Source organism: Chinchilla lanigera, unplaced genomic scaffold (genome assembly GCF_000276665.1).
Source record: "Chinchilla lanigera isolate Chin_1 unplaced genomic scaffold, ChiLan1.0 scaffold00036, whole genome shotgun sequence".
Taxonomy (NCBI): Eukaryota; Metazoa; Chordata; class Mammalia; order Rodentia; family Chinchillidae; genus Chinchilla; species Chinchilla lanigera.
The window spans coordinates 21,668,683-21,687,670 of NW_004955437.1; the positions used below are offsets into that span (position 1 = coordinate 21,668,683).

Here is an 18,988-nt window from a genome sequence, read left to right on the forward strand (position 1 = left end):
CTCTCTTGGCCCAAATGTCACCTTCCCAGGCCACACTAACATCCTTTTTGCCAACTTCTCAGGTCCTCGTTCCTCTTTAATTTTTCTCCGGAACATACATTGCGCTTTTCTTACTTGCCCCAGCACCACCATCACCTAGCAGCTAGAATGTGAGCTCCAGCTAAGGTGCGACTCTTGGGTTTGGATTGCTGTGTGGATTGTAAGTATCTCCCCAAACTTATGCCCTATGGAACAGGTAAAGACTTTGCTTTCTTGTCATTGTTCACTGGACAACACAGCGTAATAGTGATTTATGCGGTACTCATGCTGTGCTGGGTATTGTAAGTAATCTAGAGATGACTCCCAGTAAGAGGATGTGTGCATAGGTTATGTACAAAATAACACCTTTTGTTGAATTTTGTTTTTGTTTTTGTTTTTTACACAGAGTCTCACTGTGTAGTCCTGGCTGGCCTTGGACTCACTAGGTATCCCAGGCTGGCCTCAAACTTGTGGCAATCCTCCTGCCTCAGCCACCTGAATGCTGGTATTAGAGGTGTGCCACCATGCCTGGCCAAAAATACACCACTTTATATGAGGGATTTGAGTGACTTCAGATTTTGATATGGGGGGGCTGGGGATGCCCTCATGTTCTGAAGGACACTGTAGTTCTTATTATAAACAGGAAACAACCAAGGAAATTTGAATAAAGGCTGAATATCGGTTGCTGTTTTATTTCACGGTGATTTTTTTTCAGGTAATGGTGGTGTACAGGAATGGCTGTTTTGGAAAGTTGAGCCCAGGGGTATTTAAGGGTGACTGTAGTTTTCTTTCAGTGGGATTGGCAGAAAAAAATTGTATATCTAGAGAGATGTTAAGGCAAGATGACAACTGGTAACTCAAAAGCCTGTGAGTATTCTTTGAACTCTTTAAGTTTTTTCTGTGGGTTTACATTTCTAAAAAAAATAATGATGATAATGACATGTCCCCCATCACAGCTCCACTTACAAAGTACTCGATTTAGGACATATCATTTGAGGGATTTTGTGGCAGATTGGTACAGCTGTCCTTCTGGCAGAAATAAGAAGTCTCCCCGACCCCAACCCAGGTCAGAGTGAAAGGACAAACAGCAGCCACCCCACACACCAGGGGCATGCTGCACCCTGGGCCAGAACTTGAGCACTCCTGCTGCCGGGCTCCCAGGCCCTCTGGGCAGTGCCTTGATCTAGTGGCCCCTGACTGCTGCTTCTCCCAGAGCCTGGCAAGGGTAACTAAAAGTGGGCACCCACAGAGTCTCAAGTCTCCCTCTGGCCACCAAGCTGTGATTAACAAGGGGCATAACTTTAGCGAACCCATCCCATACTTTTCTACTGTAAATTTGTACTTTAGCATTACAATAGCTGGCTGTATGTCTCAGTACCCTTCCCTGTGGGATACGGGAAGCAATCTATGTTGTTTACCCACTTAATATGATGAATGGCAAGCAGTGTGCATGTGTGCAAAAGTGGCAAAATGGGATTTGTACCCTTATAATACCTCTACCTAGTTTTGCATATGTTTACTCAAGCATCACAGAGGGTCCAATAGACCCACACCATTCCAGGATTTGTTCTTCTTTTAAAAAAAAGTTTTCTTTTGATTTTCTGGTGGAAATAGCCCAATTCAGTACAATGGCACATGAAAAACCAGATTTGCAAGATTTGGAAGTCAAAAATGAATCATCAGATTACTTATGCATGGATGATGATGATCCATGTGGTAAAATATATGGTTCATAACAGAAAAGTGGTGTGGATGGATGATGATGACGACGACTTTGACATTGGCCATGTGAGCTAAAGTTCCTGGGACAGTGAAATGGAGCAAGAATCAACTGATACACACAAAGGGAATGCAGACCTTCTTGATTCAGATGAGGAAGAAAACAGCAATGTGAGTATATATTTGACTAGCCAAAATGTTGCAAAATGGCCATGCAACCAAATGGAATGATTCAATGTTAGAACTAGGTCTGAAAATATAGTGAGGGTGTTGGCAGGGGTGACATGTATTGGACAGAATGCCAGCACCACATTCAGTGTTGAACATTGTAACAGACAAAATGCTACAGATGCTGTGAAATACACAACGGTTGAAATGCAAGTAAAATTTTCTGTAGGTACCAATAATCATATTTGAAAATTTATTTATTATTACACCTCACTAGCTGAACTGAAAGCATTCATAGGTCTGCTATACTTAGCATAGATTTCTTATGGTGATCACAAGAGTGTAAAAGGCTTAAGGAAAAGTGATAGGTCAAAATATGGCATAGAAAGTATGTCCTTGTGGATGTGAATTTTCATTATGATTTCAATTTAGACATTTAGCCTGGAACTTGGCCATCAGGTCCTTATTCATACAGTAGTATTGCAAATGATGTTTTGAACAGACTTGTTGCTCCTGCTTCCAAAACTAATCAGAATATGACATTCAACAACTGGTTTATCAGTTTCCAATTGACATTACATTTGCTAACAGAGCAGAAGTTGACCAGTGCAGGAACTGTACACAAACAAATCAGAAATTCAAAATGAAATGTTGCAATTTCAAAACAGAGAATTGTATACTACAATGCCTGGATTTTAGAGAGATATAACATTGGCCTCAGGTACAGCAAAGAAAAACAAACTGGTACTGCCAATGTCAACATTTTACCATGATGGAAATATTGATAGGGAAACCTAGGCAAAACAGAAGCCCAAACTTTCAACAACAAACCAAAGATGGAGTAAATTTTGTTGATGAGTTATGCAGCAACTATGATGTCACTTGAAATACAAAGCACTGACCACTGGTTGTGTTTTACTTGATCCTAAACATGGTGGCATAAATAGTTTGATAGTTTACAAAGAAAAATAACAAGTGCAAAATATCACAGAGAAATTTTCTTAGTGAACTGGGACTGGAGCTTATAAGATATCATTTATAACAGAGAAAAACAAAATGTTTCTGCCCAATGAACTATGCAAAAAAGTTATGGAGCACACTGGTGAGCTGACAGGTGAACAGGCAGGTACAGCACCACAAAGAACTACTAGAACAACAGGAAAAGAAGATGTCAACTGTGCCCTACAAGTAAGTAAAGGAAAACAAAACATCTGTGCTACCAGTGTAAGCAATACTTGTGTACGGAACATGCAGCTGTCATGTGTGAGGACCGCCTTGGGTGTGACACTGAAGCAAAACTTATTTGTGTCATAGACTTTTGTGTTTGCACTGTAGTTCACATAGGTTTTTATTTTTGATGTTATCTTTTTGGTTTGTAAGCAAGTAAACAGCTGATGTGAAAATGTTCATGTCTACTCTAAGCACTCAGTACATATTTGTTATTTTATTTTATTGACATCTTATTTCCCTGCTAAGTGCATGTTGTACAATATAGGAGGAAACTCCTGACAAAGCAGGGAGAGAAGAGATGTGACAAAACCGCCACATAGGAAAGAAAAGCTAAGCACACGTGCTGTCAGTGTAAGTGAGACGTGTGCATGGAACATGCAGTTGTCATGTGTGAAGACTGCCTGGAGTGTGACACTTGAAGAAAAGCTTACTTTTGTGGTTGAGTTCTATTGGTATTTTCATTGCAGTTCATATAGGAATTTATTTCTGATGTTATCTTTTAGGTTTTGTAAGCAAGTACACAGCTGCTGTGAAAATGTTGATGTCTATTCTAAATGTGCAATGCATATTAAGAATTCAATAATTTATTTTACTGATAGTTTATGTTTCTGTTAACTACACACTGTATAATATAATAACAACCTCCTAAGAAAACATCAAGAGCACTGAGATGTCAAGTATGTCCTATAAAAAGGATAGAAGAGCAAAAGACATGGGCTATCAGTGTAAGCATTGTGTGTGTACGGAACGTGTTGTTGTTATGTGTGCTGACTGCCTTAGGTGTGATAACTGAAGTGGTTTTTTTTGTAGAATGCTATTGGCATTTTCATTGTAGTTCATACAGGAATTTTTTTTCTAATGTTCTTTTTCAGACTTTGTGCACCAAAAACTAGTCCATGTTGAAATTCTAATTTTTTTGGTTTTTTGTTTTGTTTTGTTTTGTTTTGTTTTTCTCCGGTACCAGGAACCGAACTCACGACCTTGCGCTTGCCAGGCAGGCACTTTTGCCGCTAAGCTAAATCCCCAGCCCCAAAATTCTAATTTTTTATAAACACTCAATAAATATTAAAAACTCAATATTTTATTTTTGTGATATTTTTCCTGTTAACTACTCAGTGTTTAATATAACAAAATGCATAAAATTAATAATTCATCAACAGATATATTCTAAAGAATAAACATGAATCTGACAGACCTATGTTTTTGTGCCTTGATGATAAAATTAGTCTTATGTCCCAAAACAGGGGCTACCATTTGTGCAAGGAAAGATTCACGAGGGCCTCCCTCTCGTGAATGGCCAGCTTTCTGGACCCAGTAAGTAAACCTTTCCTTACCTACTTTCTTTTTGTTTGTTTGTTAAGATAAGGTTTCACTATGTAGTTCAGGATGGTCTTGAACTTACTATGTAGTCCAGACTGACCTCAAGCTTAGAGCAATCCTCCTGCCTCAGCCTCCCAAGTGCTAGGATTATAGCCCACCATACCTGGTTCCTTACCTGCTTTCGGCATCTTCCCTAAGCAAAAAGAGGCCCAGGTCCAGCAGATCTCAGCAGGTCTACACAACACAGTAGGTAACACACGACAGTCCTCTCAGGAATCAGAGCCTGTGACATTCAGGACTACAAAGGTCACCCCTCATGTTTTGGATGCACAGGGAGCCTTTTGTCAAAACAAAAGCCACCACATTGCATGGACTGGGATGCTAGCTACTAAATTTTGTTTTAATGTACAAAAGATATTTTAGAGACAGTGGGGTATTTTTAACATGAACTTGGTATTTTCTTTTGAGTTTTTTGTTTGTTTGTTTGTTTTAGGTTTTTTTGAGACATGGCCTCAGTATGCAGTTCACGCTGGCCCTGAGTTCATGGTGATCCTCCTGCCTCCGACTCCTGAGTGCTGGTCTTACAAATGTGTGCTACCATGCCCCTCTTGAACTTGGCATTTTCATAGTCATGAAAATGGTGTGGTTATATACAAAAAAAAAAATTTCCCAGGAAACACATATTGAGCCATCAGGGGTGAACTGCTGTGAGGTCTGTATATTCCCCAGTAATGGCCAGGTAGGTGCCACTGCATCATATTTCAACTTTTCATGACTTTGAATTACTTTACAATAAAAAGTTGAACACGTGAACCCGAAGCCCATGTTGTCCACAAGGAATTCTGTTTGCGAGTGTGTGCGGCCCCTTGCCTGTGGCTGGAACACACCAGCACCTGGCAGGGCAGCCTTGGGGGTCACGGTGAGAGGTCAGAGATGTGGTGGCCTCTTCCACCCAGAATTAATGCCCAAACCTGGTATTTCACTAACTGCTAACTGGAGCTAAATACAGACTACAACAAGAACCTACCTATTACCCACCCAGGCGAACGAACCTACAGGATACAGGACACCGAGGGCTTTGAGCATGTTCCTCATTGGCCTGGAAAGAGCCCTGCAGGGGAGGGGAGAGGAGAGGAGAGGATGGCTCAGCACCTTGAGTCCCCCTCATCTGCTTTAAGAAAGGTAGAACAAGAGGGAATGCTCACAGCAGACCCGCAGGACGGCGGGCCCTCTCCGCGGCTGGCTGCTGGGCCAGCCGGCTGGGCACACAGCACCTCCCGGCAGCTGCGCGATGCTGCACCGCCCACATCCTCTCTAGGCCTGCTCTTCTCCAGTCACTTATACAACCCTGCCATGGCCACGCTCCTCCGTAAACTGTGAAGTGCTGTGACACAGAATGAGGATCCCAGTTCCTCCTTTCAATGTCAGCACAGCATGGGCTGTGCTGTGCTGAAAGGAGCGGAATGGCCACCAGGAACTCCCACATCTCCCAAGCTCCGGCCCTTCTCTTGACCAAGCACTTGCACTATGACTGAACTGATTTCTTTGTTTTGGTTTCTGAGACAGAGTCTCACTATGCAGTCCAGGCTGGCCTTGACTCACTATGTAGCCCAGCCTGACCTCAAACTTTCAGCAATCCTCCTGCCTCAGTCTCCTGAGTGGTGGGATTACCAGTGTGTGCTGCCATGCCTGGCTCTGATATTTTTCTTTAAACTCACTGACTTTTCTTCTGAAAACAAGGTCTGGACCTAAGCTAATCAACATCTATAAAATTGCAGATGTGAGGTGCTAATTATTTTCTTTAATACACATTACATTTAACGTATGCACATTAAATTTGTAAATATTCCCCCAGGGGTCATCTCCATTGTCTTGCAGACCACCAGGAGCAAGCAGATGGAGACTGATGTGGTAGAACACCCCCACTCCCTGCTTATTTTGCAGAAGGGAATCCGAGGTCCAGAGAGAGGTGGTCACTCCCACGAGGTCACACAGCAAATTAGCCATCGGTCAGCAGCTGTGACCCTGTTCTCCCAGCTCCCACGCCGGTGCTTTGCACTGCAAGCCACCCTCCCTCATCAGGAACAAGAGTTCTCACGCCCTGGCACATCCTTCCAAGAGACAGAAAAATAATAAAGTTTTTTTCAGAAGGACAGTGGCGCCAGCTCAGAGAGCCAAAAGGGACCTGGACCAGGAGACTTCTGACACTTGCGGTCTGCTTGCTTCCTCCTTTCCTGCACTTATCAGCACTCAGACCTCTTTTCTGCGAAAGCCTTGGCCCCTGCCCTGTGGAGCTGGCACCCTTGCTTCTCCAGGATCCTAGATGCCAAGGAGATGTTTGATGAGTGACTGAACAACCACATCAATAAGCAAACAACCTAATCCCAAAGAGTCTGCCTCTAAGAGAGAAGCTCTCCCATGGAACAAACCCCTCCACCTCCAGCATGCATTAACAAGTCATTCACCCTCTCTGCCTCTTTCGTTACAATAACAGGGAGTAACGGAGCCATCTTACACAGCTGCAAGGAAGGCTAGAAAACAACTCCTCCAGGAGCTCACCAGAGCCACAGGAAGGGGCCGCTTGTTGTCAGCTTCACAAAGACAACAGGGAGGGTGCAGGGCACAGCCAGATAGAGGGCAGCAAGGGGGCGTGGTCTGGCTGAACAGTCAAATTCCATTTCCGATGAGGCCTCAGCACACAGGCGGCATCAGTGGAGAAGGAAGACAGCAACAGACCAAACAGGTCCCAGCACATCTCGGGGTCTGTGGGGCCCTGCTCAACTCCTGCCCTGTCTTGTGTCCACTCTGAATGTAAGTCCACCCCTCCCTGCCTCGGGGTGGAATCGAGTGGCCACTGCCAGCCCTGTGGGAGCCCTGAGCCCAACACTGACTGAGTGTCCCCCCAGAGCCTCCTGCAGCTGCTGACCCGGCCCATCTGCCCACCCCGCCCGGGTCACCTAAGTCTACAGCTGCTGGGACTCTGACTGCCAGCTTCTCAAGGGACAGGGCCAGAGCTGTCCATCACAGGGCCCAGCAACAGTAGCTGCCCAGGGCAACCCACTTTCTGGATCCCCTCCTGTCTCTCTCAGGAGCTGTCTCTCTCAATAAAATTTCCTACTCTTTAAAAAAATGAAACAAAACACAGTAGCTGCCCAGGTCAGAGGCTGCGAGCAACTAAGCAGAGGCTTGAGCTGGGTTCCCACTACCTGAGCTTGGACCCTGCTGGGAACATTCTTCCCCTTCTACGAGAAGTTACGCATCAGGCTCTGTCACCAGGCAGTGTGGACAACAACCCCAGCCCAACTGGAAAGGATGTTGTCGGAGGACACCAATGAGGGTGCCCACTGGCTGCAATCTTAGAGCGAGGGGCACTTGCTGTGAGGCCTAGAGCCCGGGTCCTGCCCTCTGCAAGGCAGGGGCAGACCAGATGCCCACCCCAGCCGGCTGTTCAGTCCCTCTACGAGTCCAGGCCACATCCTATTTGCCCCATGACAGGCTACCACTGCTGCTGCAAAGGGAACCTGATCGTTTACAACCCTGAATGGCAAGCAGTTTGGTTTAACTGCTTTTTAGGAAGTCCTTTCTGGGAGCTGCGTTTCCTTCCCATGTGTACCTCCTTTCACCTGTATTCCTTGAAGAGTGCAAGCCTCTACAAACCTACTGTACCGCCCCGCCCAGGACCCGGCTTCAAATGCGTGTGGGGGCAGGGCTACTGGTTGTGGGCGGGGCCAGTGGGCCTGCGTGGGCGGGGCTACCGTGGCGGGGATCTGGGTGTGCTGCGGCCATGGGTGGGGCTACGAGCTCACTCCGGCCAGCCTCGCTCCTCCCCCAGTTCTTTCCTTCTCAACTTGGCCCTCTCTCTACTCAAGGCAAAAGAATGTTTGTGGCCCTGCTCCACTGCCCCCTCCCCACAGTGAGGTGAAGCAGAAAGGGCTCATTTTAGGTTCCCAGGGTTGCCTCGGTAGTTTAAAACAACAGCTTTATTCTTTCTCTCTTCTTTTCTTTTTGGTTTTTTGGGAACAAATTCCTGCTATGTAGCCCAGGCTGGCCTTGAATTCACAGCAATCCTCCTGCTTCCGCCTCAGGAATGGTGGGATTACAGATGTGTGCCACCACACCCGGCTCAAGACACTTTTTCCAATAAGGTCACATTACATGTTCTGGGACCTGGGCACACTTTTTGGTGGGGCCACCGTTCAACCCACTAGAGAGCTTAGCAGCCGGCCAGAAGTCAAGCCCTCGACCTTCCAATAACCAGCTATTGACTCAGCAACATTACCCGTTCATCCCACCTGCCTGGCACTCTCTCCTGGCCTGGAAAGTGGGAGTAGACCACCCCCTTGCCGCACCTCTCCTGGGGGTGAGACCTGCAGGTGTAGGTAGAAACAGGATCACAGATCACCCCTACAGTTTGCACTCAAGTATGAGTCTAATACAAAATTTGCAAATTACAAACTGCAGAAACATTGCTTTCAGGGCAGAAGGGGTATTTTAAGACAACCAAAACGAAAGCAAAATTTTAGAAGCCACAGACTCTCCTCCCTCCTCCAAGATACAACCAGGTCCCCTGGAAAAGAAGCCCAGTGTCCGAGTCCCCCACACCCCCAGGCTGGGGAAGGCTGTAGGTCTCCACACTGCCCCAGCCTTTCCCCATCCAGACCGAGTCCCCAGCTCCTCCTGCACCCTGCTGCTACACCCTGGCTGTATTCTCTCCCATTCTGGGACTCTTCCAATCGTGTACACAAAATATCCGCAGCCCAGAGATACCGCCCAGATCGTAACAGGTGGGAAAGCCTCTGCACAGCACAGTACTCGGGATGCGGCTGCACACGCAGTCGGCTTGGAAAGCCGCCAGTCCAGTCCAAGATCCCTCGAATGTGGCACCAGAAGCTTCGGTTTCCTTGCCAGCTGCACATGAATGTCACCTGGCCAAGCTGAACAATGGGTGGTGCTGCTGCACCCAACCCACTCTATCAGCTGCGCTGAGGGTGGGGTGTGGACCTCTGTGCTTGTGAAACCCGCCCAGCAGAGGCCACCTCCAGCCTCCACCGGCCTGGAAGCACTGTCTTCTGACCTCAGGAAGTGACCTTGTCTCAGGATCTGGTCTCCCACCGCACCCAGCACCCGGAAAACTGGTCCTAGGCTGGGGGCTGGTGTCGGCCCACTGCCAGCCGCACTGTTACCACCCCTGCCCCCATCATCATGGCTAGCATGTGCACGTTTAGAAATAAGAATGACAGCCCGGTGTGGTGGCACTTGCCTGTTATTCCAGCACTCAGGAGGCTGAAGCAGGAGGATTGCTATGAGTTTGAGGCCAGCCTGAGCCGCAGAGTGAGTTCAAGGCCCGCCTGAACTACACTGTCTCAAAAAAGAAATAGCAATCACAGAGTTACTGGATTACAATGATTAATGATTTCGTGCTCGCTTTGGCAGCACATATACAATGATTAATGATTTAATAAACAGCAATAATAGACTTAACAGAAGTAACCACCTGCCCACAGTTATCGGTCTCCATGCTACGCCTTGACACAGCAGGAGAGCCCGGGCACAGACCAACCTCTGTCAGGAGACAGGGGACAGCCTGGGGGCCCTGGGGCCATCTTGGGAGGGACTTCCAGCTGCCCTGGGGTGTGGTGGTTCCAGCTCTCCCTGGGCAGGGCAGGAAGCAATCATGAGGGATCTGCACAATGAAAAACAAAACAACAAGCCTAGACTCAGTCAAAGCTGTTTCCTTCCGCTTGTCAGGCAAATATTTGCTTCCCTAAAGGGCAAGATGCAAACACCTCCCTAGGCAAGAAAGTCCCTTTTGAGAAAAATTCATGAATAAGACAGGCACTGTTTTGGCAGGTAATGGTTCTTGTCTCAGGGACAGATGCACATGATGGCCTCGAAGAAGTCATTTCCCCTCTCAGGGCCTCAGTCTCCGCGTCTGTAACGTGGACAGCAGCTGTCCTACCCAGCCCGCAGGGCTGTTTCAAGGATCCAGAGAGGTGAAGGAAGTGTGACGAGAGGGCAGCGGCAGTGAAAACACTCTGCTGAAGGTGCAGGAGGCCCCACCCCAGCTGCCCCTCCACAGGACACAAGGGCTGTCCCCTTTCCAAAGACAAGGCCTGAGCCTGGGGCACTGGCAGCCACCTGTCTGGCACCCTGGCTCAGGCAGCCCTGCCCCTGGGCTCGCAGAAGTGCTCCTCCTGCCCCGCTTTCTGGGCGCCAGGCCCAGCTCTTGGCACCTTGAGACAGCCTCTCCAGACAACCCGCCCAGCCCTGTGTGCCCAGAAGGGGTCTCACCACAGCTCATGTGTCTACCTCCCCGAGTGACACAAAGTGCCCCAAACATGGCTCCATCCTCCCCAGGCACGGGGTGTAGAGCACGCCTGTCTCTCATCTGCCAGGAGCCTCCCACAGCTTCTTCAGTATCCACAGCTGAGGGTCCAGGAGGCTCAGAGAGGTGAACCTTACTGAAGGCCATAGAGAAGATCTGGCACTAAATCTAGGTCTCCAGATGGCTCTGCCACCAGTCTTGACAATTAAAACAATATTCTCTATCACTCAGATCCCAAACTCCCCTACAACCAGGCTCTGCCGCACTTTACACTCACATCCTGGCCCCTCTTAGGCTTCTTTGCTTATGTACCTGCCTCAGGGCTTTTGCACTTACTGCATTCTCCTCCTGAGATGTCCTCTGCAGGCCTTTTTTTTAGAGCTAGCTCCTTCATACTCTGAGCTTTAGCTGAAACATCAGCTTCTAGGCTGAGGCAGGAAGATCACTTCAAGTTCAAGGCCAGCCTGGGCTATAGAGTGAGTTCATGGACAGCCTGAACTACAGAGCAAGACCTTGTCTCAAAAAAACAAAGTTGGGAGGGCCTCCTAATTAAGCCCTTCCTTAACCTCACCATCTAAAGCAGGAACTCCAAACCCTCCACTTGCTCCCCACTCCCTCCTAAGCAATGGTGTTTGTTTACCAGTCTTCCTGGGAACCTGTCTTGTTCAGAGTTGTTTCCTGCACCTTTCACAGGGCCTGGCATCCAAAAGGTGTCCAATAACTATTTGGTGACTGAATGAATGAGCAACTGAACCATCCCCATCTCAAAAAGAACAGCCAGTCTCCACTGGGCCGTCCTGCCTCCCCTGAGACGTCTGCTCCAACCCTCTCTCAGCCAGAGCTCTCAGGAAAAGCTGTCCCAGTGCCCTCTGTCCTGCCTCACCCAGGTGACAGCTCTCCCAGCAGGTGGAGCCAGCTGGCACAGAAACAGCCAATCACTCCCTTATCTGGTTTCTCGGAGCCTCACCCCACAGTGGCCCCCGTGAGTCACTTCCAAGGAAAGAGGCTGGAGGGCAAGCAGTAGCTACACCTGCTCCTCTAGGAACCAAAAGCCACAAGCAGCGGGGCCCATCGTGGGCAGCAAAGAGAGTGGATTTGGTTTCTAACAGATTTTGGTTTCTAACAGATGGGCCCCCTGCGGGGCCCATCACAGGATAAGTTGACCTCCTGCTCCCTTCCAGGAAGATAAGGGGTCAGGCACTTATCTACACTTCGGGTGGGGGAGTGTATTCTACGGGGCTGCACCCACCTTATTTGCTCTTCTGTAAAACTGAGGGCTCTATAGCCCCCTGGCAAGCTGCTGTCCGTCTCTGTATCAAAGCCCTAGGCTGTGGGCTTCCACCAGCCCTGCAGCCACGGCTGAGCCTGGGCTTCTCCAGCGTGAAGACCAAAGCACTTCCCACTACAACTGCACTTTGAAGCACCTTCCTCACAAGAACCCAATAGACCAAGTATAATAAAAAGAATTGTAAGAAATAAAATCTTTCCATATATGTACAAAGAGACATCCAGGTGGATGTTACCAACCAGTAGTGGTGGTTCCTTCCTGTGGTAGAATCAAAGATTCTTTTATTGTCTTTACTATGCTTTCCTAAATTGCTTGAATTCTTTTTTAACCAGTTGCACATATTATTTTCACAAAAACAATAAGGCTCTTTTTCAAAAATAAAAATCTGTTAGAAACCAAATCCACTCTCTTTGCTGCCTGGTATGACCTAGCTTCACTAAAAGGCTGGGACCTGGCTCCTTTCAGAAAAGCCGGTTCCCACCCTCAGCCTGTGCTGGGAGGAAGAGCTGGATGGCTGGGAAGTCACCACACAGCCACCTAGGTTCCCATCTGCATCTGTCACTAATGGGATAGGGACTACCAGCCGCCCACCCCCAGGCTGTTTGCTTCTTGGTAAAATAAGGAGGCCTCAAGTACTGGGCACTGAATCCAGAGCCTTTGCATTGGGCTACATCCCCAGCTCTTTATTTCTATTTTTATTTTGAGAAAAAATCTCACTAAGCCAATAAGTTGCCCAGCCTGGGCTGGAATTTGCAATCCTCTTGCCTCAGCCTCTCAGAGTGCTTGGATTCCTGATGCCCACCTTCCTTGGGGCATCTTTAAGGGCCCTTCTCATTCTCTGTCTATGGCTCCTAAGTACCTAGTGTGGAGAGGAAGGCAGAAGAATGGCTAACCCATAAAGAGTGGAGTGTCTGTGAGCCTTGAGTGTTGGCCAGTGCCAGGCACTTCGCTGAGCTCCTTATTAATCCATTTAACCTTCTAAGCAACTTGCGGGCACGCCCTAATATCCATTCCAAAGATAAGGCAAGGGCGGCACATGGGAGCCAATGCTGAGTCACTTAGCCTCTGAGGGCTACAGTTGAGATTTAAGGCCGGGTACCTTGGTACAGAGTCCACACTCTAACCATTAAACTACACAGAAATACAAAGATGCAAAAGCCAAGCTCTGATAACCAGGTCCCTCCTTGGAGAAGAAAAGAGAGAGTTCATATTTCTCTGGCATTCATTACCTCCCCCACCCCCACTAAGCAGGCTAGTCAACATCCCCCGCCCTGACTCCCTTTTCCACTGGGAACCCTTCCCCTTTGGCACAGTGTGGACTCCATGCTTTCTAAAGAGCTACTGGCTGTGAGATCAGCCCAGCCCACTGTGCAAATTCAAGGCCCCCTCAAACCTGACCACACAGCTGGTCACACTCCCGGCTCAGCTTCTGCTGCAGGCTGGATCCCTCAGGCAACAGGCCCTACCTGAGTATCCATGTGCCTAGCCCCAAGCCCAGCAATCAGAAAAACACAAATGAGCTGCACCGTGACCTCCAGGAGCACACAGTCCAGCAGGAAAACATAGCTATGTAAATGGATCTCTAGGATACCCTGGGCAGTGCTAAAATTAGAGGTGTGTGCCCTGCAGTGTGAGGACACCTGTGTCAGAATGCTTCGTCCACTGGTGAGAAGAAGAGGCACTGAGCCATTCTGTGTGGAGACAGCTCAGGGATGAGCAGGAAGGAGCCAGCAGTGAGGAGAGCGGGGAGCCCAAGCCGGGCTGCTGAGTGGCCTGAATGGTACTTATTTTATTCCTACTCACTGGCAGACTGCACTTTCCCTTGTTCAACTCCCCGCTGACCCTCTGATGACATGAAGGAGTCTGTCTTGGTGCCAGGTTGTCTCTAAGCAGAAAGTGGGTACTGGGGTCATCAATCTGCACCCATATCTCAATAGGATTCCTAAACACTGTCTCATCTTCCCTGCACTGTATTACTTTAATGGTTATCTGCTGTCTATGATTAGAGGTACTGGCTTCCCATTGGTAGTAGTGATAGAACCCTACTACTACTTTTAAAAATCACTCTTGGGGGCTGGGAATTTAGCTCAGCAGCACAGCGCCTGCCCGGCAAGTGCAAGGGCGTGAGTCTGATTCCTGGTACTGGAAAACGATCACTCTATCTCTTCTTTGGCTCTGCCTATGGAGGTCGCAGCCATCTCTGACTTGGCACCATGGCAGCCCTCAGATCCTTTGTGAAGCCCAAGATCGTCAAAAACAGGACCGAGAAGTTTTTCTGGCACCAGTCGGACACATACGTCAAAATTAAGTGCAACTGATGGAAACCCAGAAGCATCGACAACAGGGTGCGGAGAAGGTTCAAGGCCAGATCTTGATGCCCAACACAGGTTATGGAAGCAACAAGACAAAGCACATGCTGTCCAGTGGCTTCCGGAAGTCCCTGGTGCACAACGTTAAGGAGCTGGAGGTGCTGCTGATACGCAACCAGTCTGACTGAGCAGAGACTGCTCACAGTGTCTCCTCTAAGAACCACAAGGCCATCATGGAAAGAGCAGCCCAGCTAGCCATCCGAGTCACCAACCCCAACGCCAGGCTGCGCAGCGAGGGAAACAAGTAGACGGCTCGTGCGCCTGTTCCTTTGTGCTTAAATAAAACCACAAAACTGCAACAAATAAATAAATAAAAATCCCTCTAAATTTGAGAATTAAGTCAGTTTAAGAAATATGTTAAACTGGCCAGGCATGGTGATGTATGCCTGTAATCCCAGCACTCAGGAGCCTGAGGCAAGAGGATCACTGCATGTTTGAGGCCAGTCTGGGCTACACAGTGAGACCCTGTCTTGAAAGAAAGAAAGAAAGAAAGAAAGAAAGAAAGAAAGAAAGAAAGAAAGAAAGAAAGAAAGAAAGAAAGAAAGGAAGGAAGGAAGGAAGGAAGAAAGAAAGAAAGGAAAAGGAAAGAAAATAAATAACAGTACACATTATAACATGTATTGCTTCTATATGTGATTTAACATCAAAACTTTAGAACTGAGAATGTAGCTCAGTGGCAGAACATGTGCCTAACATACATGAGGCCCTGGGTTCAATCCCCAGCACTACAAAATAAGGTTAAAAATGTCTACGCAAAAACAAGCAACAGTATTCTATGCTGCTAGATGTTCCAGTGACATTGTCCCTACTGGGAATGGGCAGGGTCTGAAAAGTTCAGAAGGGGACTTTCAGCTTCCACTGTCCATTGCACTGGGTGACCTGGGGGCTTCTGAAAACTCACAGAGCCATACGTGCCTATGTTAGGTGTATTCCTGTATTATGTTATATATTGATACGGCCTTTAACCCAACAATTCCACCCCTACAACTTACCTACAGACATACACATATAAGGAAAATGACAAAAAGAAACCCACCCACCGTATCACCTGCAGTAGTAAAAGATCAGAAACAACTTCAGAATTTCCCAGCTGGAGCTGGATTAAATAAATTTTGCCATAGTCTAGAATGAAGTCTGAATCAAGTCTGAAGTCTGAATCAAACAAGATGAGGCAGGCATAGTCTAGAATTAAATAAAATTTGGCACAGTCTGGGATGAAATCTACATAGTCATCAAACCAGATGAGGCAGCTCCATATTTTACAAGGATTTAAGTTTAAGTGAAAAGGGGGTTAGACATATGTGTGTACAGTGTGCTATGTTAAGTGAAAAAAAAATGCACACTCTAAATACATGTTTGTGCCGAGGGCATCCTTGGCCTAGATTATCTCAGGAAAGGATCACAAGAAATTGTAACAGAAGTTAGAGATGAAAGCGTTAACACCCTGGGCTTATAAAGCAAGTAACTCCTGCCCCTACCCGTCCTCTCGCCTTCGTACTGTATAACACGGAGAGAAAGGGCTTACCTGTAAACGGTTTCCAATTAACAGCAACCTGGTCCAGAACAAATTACTTAACTCACACAGCACCTCTGCCCTGCAGCCAAACCATGGCACCTGGAGCTACCCTGGCAGAGTTGACTGAGTTCCTGGCATGGATAGGGAGATGTTGAAAAGAAATGCTCCCAGGGATGGGACCTGCTCTGCCCCAAAAGAAGCAAAGCAAGGGCCAAGAGCCGGTTTTCTCTGGGGGCTGCAAAAGACAGTGACAGCACAAGGCTTTGAAAATTCGAGTTTGATTGTATCTAACTGCAGAATTCACCTGTGCATAAAACTCTTCTCATTATCGGGTAATCAGGACAACTAATTTGAAGACAACAATATGCAATATAATAACCATTGCTATATTCCTACCATCTTGTTTAATGAAGCTCTGTATTGTTTCTAATGTTTTTTCTTACTTGTTATTGTCTTTAATTGTTTGATCAATCTTGCATTCTTACATCTGGTAATCTGAGCAACTTTGTTGAATATAACAATATGTAATATAACAACCATTGTTAATTCCGATCACTTTGTTTTGAAATGCTATATTGTTTTTATTGTTTTTGTATTTTATTTTGTTTTTGTCTTCATTGCTGTTATTTTGTTATTTTTTTCTCTTTAAAATAAAAAAAACAAAAACAAAAACCTCACTCATTCTCTTGCCATGTCATTAACCCTAAAAACACATGGGTGAGGGTGCCTGACAGGGTATTGCTTCTTGCAGATGAGGAAATGGAGGTGAGGAGAAGTGAGGAGACCAGCCAGCATTACACCCAAAAGGAAGCAGGGAAACCTAAAATGAAATCCCTGCCTTCCCACTCAGTAGCCTTGGCCTTTGCTTTCAACTCTGACCCCTGAGAAGAGACATCACAGGCCAGACAGGGCAGGCAAAGAATCCCTGGGGACTAAAGGGACCAATGAGATCCTCTAGTGCAGCTTTCAATCCTGCCTGCACACTAGAATTACCTGAGGAGCTTAAGTAAATTTGGATGAATATTTATGCTAAGGCACAAGAGTCTGTAGTGTTTTTTAAAACTCTCTGGTTCTGATGTAAGTTTCCATGAGAAGCACTGAATTACAGCTCCCAGCACCCATCCCAGTCCCATATACAGCGCAACTGTTGGCCTCCCTACAACCTCCACCACGGGTCCCTGCCATCCTCCAGCCCCCACATCTACTGCTCATCTCTCTTCCACGTTACCGGAGGCAGAGAATTGGACTGGAAGCTCACTAGTCTTCTAGGTAGGTAAGGAACCTAACAGTTCTGAGGCCCAAAATAGAGACACGACTTGACTAAGATAACCCTGTGGATCAGTAAGAGAGCAGGACTGGAATCAGTATTTCCTGACCACCAGCCAGGGTCACTCCTACACAGGGATCCATCAGAAGCAGTCCCTTGGGAAACTTGGCCACTCCAGGTACCAGAAGAGATCCATCAAGGGACAAAGGAGGAAACCAGGACAGAGTGTGTGTGTCTCAGGGGACACAGGGTATCAGTGACAATGTAGGAGCCTCTGGAAGTCCTCCCTTTTGGCACACTGGGCACAGAGGGCTACTCCTGAGGGCCAGGGGTGGGGCTGGCCTGCAGAAAGATGTCCTCATTCCTGTACTAAGGTCGGAGAGTCTAAAATGCCCTTACAGAAACCCAGTCTCTTGGGGCAGCTTACACCATATGGGTCCAGATTCTCCCCCGCCCCATAGCACCAGCTCCAACTTCTTGAGGTCTTCATTGGTCCCTGTACTAAGCACTGCATGCAGCCTAATCATTCAACCTCTACTTGCACCCTGAAAAGTGAAAACAATTATTGTCTCTATTTGCAACTAAGAAAACTGTAGCCCAGAGACATGAAAGAACTTTCCCAAGATCACTCAGTGAGAAAGTGGCAGTCGCAGGATTGGAAGCCTGGTTCATTCAGGTCCAATTGCTAGCATCGCGTTCCTCAACCAAGGGGGAGAGAAGAGAACCCCGTTACAGCAGAAATCGTAACTGGACACCAAGAAGTGGCCAGAGACATGGTCTAGGGGAATCCTCCACCCTACGGAGAAAGCACGGGCGTCCTTCATCCACCCAAGAGGAAACCAAGACGCAGGGGGGGGCATCTTGCCCAGGGACATGGGCAAGTAGAGGAGCAGGCCGGGAACCAGGCAATCCCCAATCACAAAGCCAGGCCATTTCGCTGCTGGCTGGTGGGGAAGCAAACTCAGCAACAACTTGTAGGCCGGGAGGTGCGGACAACACCGTAATCACCGCCTGCCCCGCCCCCAACCTGCGCGCAGGGACCAAACCCCTCGCCAGGTGCACACAGGTGAGCTACGTGGCACTCGGAGGGCACCAGACTCTTAACCCTCCCGACGAGACAGGTGAAAACTGAGCAGATCAGGGACCCGGGGAGCCGGAGAAGCGCCCCGCGCCCTCCAGAGAGCGGCTAAGTCTGAACCAGCCCCGAGCGCGGCGTGGGGGCGATCGAGGGACCATATCCCACTCCGCAACCGCGTGCTCAGGCCTTACTGGGGCCACTCACCCAGAACACTGTGGAGTAGATGATGAGCGAAAACTTGAGCCAGAGGTAGGAGAAGCGCGCGCAGTAGCGCACCTGCTCCGAGTCCCCGCGGGGCACCCTGGCTCGAGGCCCCATCTGCGGTCGCCCGCCGGTGCCCCGGCCCAGACTGACTCGGACGAGCAGCAATCACTGCCCCGCCCGGGAACCCGCAGCCCCGGCAGCCAATGGGAGCGAGGCGGCGGCACTGGCTCGGGGAGGGGCGGGGCCGGGATGGGCGGGGCTGCGGCTCCCGACTAGGAGGCTTCAGGGCTGGGTAGGGGGCGAGTTTTACGCGGCAGCGCTAGCTGAAACCCAAAAACCGCCTGCGCTCCGGGCGCGGAGGGAGGCTTGGGAGAGCGCGGAGCGGAGGTGCGCGGGAAAAGAGCGCGTGCCTGATTCGGGTACTAGTTTTTAGCGGGGCTAAGGCGGTAGCTCGGTGGTGCAGCGCTTGCCTAAGACCCTGGGCTC

At 48.3% G+C, this 18,988-nt stretch overlaps 1 protein-coding gene and 1 pseudogene across 3 annotated transcripts in view; one reads left to right on the top strand and one right to left on the bottom strand.

Annotated features, from left to right (window-relative positions):
• Tspan15 (tetraspanin 15) overlaps positions 1–18,673 on the bottom strand; it is a 44,338-nt gene extending 25,665 nt beyond the window's left edge. The window contains exons 1-2 of one of the 3 annotated variants that reach the window (XM_013517075.1): positions 18,503–18,673; positions 10,016–10,138 (exon numbers count right to left, since the gene is read on the bottom strand). In XM_013517075.1, coding sequence (XP_013372529.1) covers positions 10,016–10,138; positions 18,503–18,616 — 237 coding nt within the window. In that variant the 5' untranslated portion in view covers positions 18,617–18,673. Of the gene's footprint in view, positions 1–9,949; positions 9,989–10,015; positions 10,139–18,502 lie in introns of those variants that run through there. The other 2 variants (XM_005390084.2, XM_013517076.1) reach the window with 2 other exon arrangements.
• Positions 14,237–14,685, top strand: LOC102022327 (annotated as a pseudogene).
• Positions 18,674–18,988: the final 315 nt, after the last annotated feature.